The 3,891-nt window shown below is 39.1% G+C and overlaps 1 protein-coding gene and 1 non-coding gene across 2 annotated transcripts in view; one reads left to right on the forward strand and one right to left on the reverse strand.

Annotated features, from left to right (window-relative positions):
- fkbpl (FK506 binding protein like) overlaps positions 1 to 2,992 on the forward strand; it is a 4,967-nt gene extending 1,975 nt beyond the window's left edge. Inside the window, exons 2-4 of the mRNA XM_015385417.1 lie at positions 902 to 1,051; positions 1,781 to 2,052; positions 2,230 to 2,992. Coding sequence (XP_015240903.1) covers positions 904 to 1,051; positions 1,781 to 2,052; positions 2,230 to 2,865 — 1,056 coding nt within the window. The 5' untranslated portion in view covers positions 902 to 903 and the 3' untranslated portion in view covers positions 2,866 to 2,992. The remainder of the gene's footprint in view (positions 1 to 901; positions 1,052 to 1,780; positions 2,053 to 2,229) is intronic.
- A 114-nt stretch (positions 2,993 to 3,106) lies between these two features.
- On the reverse strand, positions 3,107 to 3,179 carry trnaf-gaa. Its single transcript has one exon. It is a non-coding gene; the product is annotated as a tRNA-Phe (tRNA).
- Positions 3,180 to 3,891: the final 712 nt, after the last annotated feature.

The raw sequence follows: 3,891 nt of genomic DNA on the forward strand, positions 1-3,891 counted from the left end.
TCCTTTCTCTTTCTCCTCGGCCGGCATCTCCACATAAAGATCATATCTGCCGAACGGATGCAAAAAAATGCATCCTTCCGTCTTTCAATTTGGCCTTGAGCTAAAAACTTGAAATGTTCGATACAAGCACCAATCGGACAGCAGCAGATGCTATTTTTACACATCGTTGCATTTGGTCATCATTCATACCTGGCAGTCAATATTTAATTTAAATGCCTCACTAATGAGAAATCAAAACCTCTTTAAAGTTTATACTACGCCTAAAATAAAACTCCATCTATCCTTGTCTACCATGTTGGTTTGTTCCTCTGTTACAGAAGGTGCACTGTAGGTGGATTATATTTTAAAATTTTGTGTGTACTATATACTTATGTTGTGGCCACATATAATTACATAATGAAATGATGTGCACTAATTAGTTTTTTGATAGAACGAATTAGTATTTTTTTTAGTTTTTTTTTTTTGTAAGCCTTAGCAATGTTTCCGGCAGACAGACTCAAAGTGAAGTCCCACTATGCCTGCTTTAGTACAGTTTAGACAGTATGTTTTTCAACTCTACTGGCATGTAAACGTGCAATTATTGAGCTATTGTGTAACATGTCGACATAAACAGCTTTAATAATAAACTATAAGCAAATAAATTGTGTTGAAAATAATTTTTGTTAAATATTGTTGAATATTGAAATAAATCCAATGTCTTAAACATGTACAGTTATCTTATTTCACCTGTCTATAAAAAGTAAATTTATTTTTCTTGGTGTATCAGTGTAGAATGTTATGATTGTGTTTTGCCACAGACCAAAGCTTCTTTTTTATGAAGTAAATTCAATATTTTTCTTGTCATTTAATATAAACATGTAAACACCTTATCCTTATTGTTTCTGTATATTTGTGCACCCAGTGATGGAGCCTGATATGCAGCGTGATAAGCAGGAGGCTGTTGATGTCATCTCTTGGGTGTCGGTGTGTCCTGGCGGCCTCTGGAGGGTTCAGCAAAAACTGACGCATGAGTCGACGCAACAGAGCTCACCTAGCACGGAAGATGATACATGTACGACATTTTGTTTAAGCTCAAATTTTTTGTCTGATTTCTAATCTCCAGATTTCAGATTTGACTCGTTTATTCAAATTAGAGGATGGAAGAGCAGTATTAGAGGTGTTTATTTTTTTGTATCCTTCATACCATAAGTGGTCACAAACTACTTATGCGTATGAGGAGCAGAGGCAACATAATTTGCATTTGTGAGAGAAATTATAATACAAGAAAAAGCCCAAATTAACATGGTAAACATTGCTAATATTCCTAAAACAGGTGTAAATATTGCTCTATTGTAAAAAAAAAAAAAAAAAAAAAAACAGAAGCCTGAGATTTTAAAAAAAGCTGCCAACATTTCCTGGGAAGGATAAACCAGAGTACCTTTACTGTTACAGTATCTACCTGCAGGAATTCTGGTTCTCTCTCTTGCAGCCGGAATGAGTTATGTTGTTAAAGCTTTTTTTAAGTGATAACTTCACCTTTTGTGCTTTCTCTGAAGTAAAACCTCAGTGTTTGCAGCACACTTAAGAGAAAAATACTAGATTTAAAAAAAAAAACACTATTCAGGGTCAATAAAGCTGAAAATTTTCTTGCCACACGTCTATGTCCTAAATTCACCTTTTTTTAAATTTAATAACTAACAAACGCTGCATTGCTTGTTTTATTTTTATTTGGTGCCGTTTGTTGTTTGTTTTTTCTTTTCCTAAAATGCATTTGTTTTTTCTGTTTGTTTTTTTCCCTCAGCTTGTTTACCTAATAACTGTCCAAAGCTGGGCTCACTGTGTCGAGTCAGAGTGCAACTCAAAGCCTTGACCAATGATGCAGACGGGTCAACAAAAGGAAACGAAAAGTTAGACGTCACTGTTACAGAATTAGTGCCAACACCGATTGTCCGTCGTCAGGATGCTCCGCTGCAGGTCCTGCTCGGTGACTGGATAGTTTTGAGGTTGGGTGAGGGGCAGTGCGACATCACAGAGGCCTGTTTGGAGGGCATGAGAGCAGGAGAGAAATGTGAGGTAAGGTTTTACTGATGGCTTTTCAGAAGTAAAGTCTGGTATTGTTTTTTATGTTTTTTAAAAAGCTATGCATAAAACCTGCATGTAATATTTCAGGGATGCTGAGAAGAAAAAAAAAATGAACAAATGCTGTTGTGGCTTGTAAGATGAGTTTAATCGGTGTGTGTTGTTGTTCAGATACAGCTTACTCCTGTTGGAAATGGACAAGATTCCTCTGTTCACCATACTTCAAATGAAGACCTTCCTCTTGTTGCCACTGTTGAGCTTCAAGCTTTCACTCCAGGAAAGGAATCCTGGGAGATGTCCCCCGCGGAGAGATGGGAGTGGATAAAATCGCACAAGGAGAGGGGTGGAGGTAGATTTAGGAGCGGAGACGTGTGGGGAGCAGCAGACAGCTACGGCCGGGCCCTCAAACTCCTTATACCCCTTTGTGGCCTTGCTGGTGAGCTGGAAGACGGCAGTCTTTTGGAGGAAACACAGCAGCTTCCCTCGTTTGATCAGCTCAAAATGAAGAAAGCTGAGCTGCACTCCAATTTGTCTCTGTGCCAGCTGAAACTGAACCAGCCACAGCGAGCCAGAGACAGTGCAGCCCAAGCCACTCAGCTCGAACCTTGCGCCTTCAAAGCCTGGTATCGACTGGGCCAGGCGTGCCAGAAGTTGAATGAGCTGGATGAGGCTAAAGAGGCGTTTAAGAAACTTCTGGAGCTACAACCGGACCTGCCGGCTGCTGTGAAAGCACTGAAAGAAATAACAAGTAGAGAAAAAGAGAGAAATGTGGAGCTAGGATTGAGACTCAGTAAAATGTTTAGCTGAATATGGAGTATTACGCTAAGTTAGATTGCCTCATTTGCTTTAAGTGCAATTATAATACTGCTGTTGTCTCAAAGTAGAGTACAAATTTGTGAGTTTCCTTAATAGAGTTTTGAATAATAAACAATATCAAAGAAAATAAATAACATTGGTGTTGATGAATGGTTGCTTTCAAATAAAGACTAGATTTCACCTTCCGCTGTAGACGGTGTCACGACAAACCAAAAATGAAGAGCTAACAAAATGCCGAAACCCGGGATCGAACCAGGGACCTTTAGATCTTCAGTCTAACGCTCTCCCAACTGAGCTATTTCGGCGTGAACACCAATTAAGACCTGTGTGTAAAACAAACACGTTCAATGATATTATTTGATGATATTATTTTCATATACGGTATATATATAGAGAGAGAGAGAGGAAGTTTTACCCTGCGACATTCATACAATAACAAGTCATGTCCTTGAGATTTGTAGGTGTGACGTTTGATAAGAATGCGGCGCAGGAGTGTTGGTGGTGTCGAAGGACAGATAAATAGTTTCTGTGAATCTTTACAGCCTCTTTCAGGCATATTTGAATGTTGAACAAAGCTGGAGACGTTCCGTTTTCTCTCTGAGCGCCATCTCCTTGATAAACCTCTGTATAAGTATAGGCCATTTGCCATCTCCGGAATAGACCGGGGACACGTACGACGTGACGTAATTACGCAGCGTCTACGCAAACCAGAGCCGTGGAGATCAGTGGCTCTGATGCAAAAACGTGCAAAAACAGAACAGCAGGTGGCAGTAGTGGAACACGTTCCTGAGTAAAAGCGTCAGTAACGGCAAAGCTTAATACATTTATTTTCAGAATATCTCTTGCTATTAAATCTCATTAAAAGTTTTGCGAACAAGAAATTAGAACAATAATGATAACAGCAGTCATTCCTGGCTGAGCAACAGTTGGCATCCAACACTGGATGAAACAGTCTGAACATCTCCATGAAATTAATTTCCTTGAACAACTAACTCAGTGAACATTACTATAAATGAT

The sequence above is a fragment of the Cyprinodon variegatus genome, unplaced genomic scaffold (assembly GCF_000732505.1).
Source record: "Cyprinodon variegatus isolate N-32 unplaced genomic scaffold, C_variegatus-1.0 Scaffold16, whole genome shotgun sequence".
Taxonomy (NCBI): domain Eukaryota; kingdom Metazoa; phylum Chordata; class Actinopteri; order Cyprinodontiformes; family Cyprinodontidae; genus Cyprinodon; species Cyprinodon variegatus.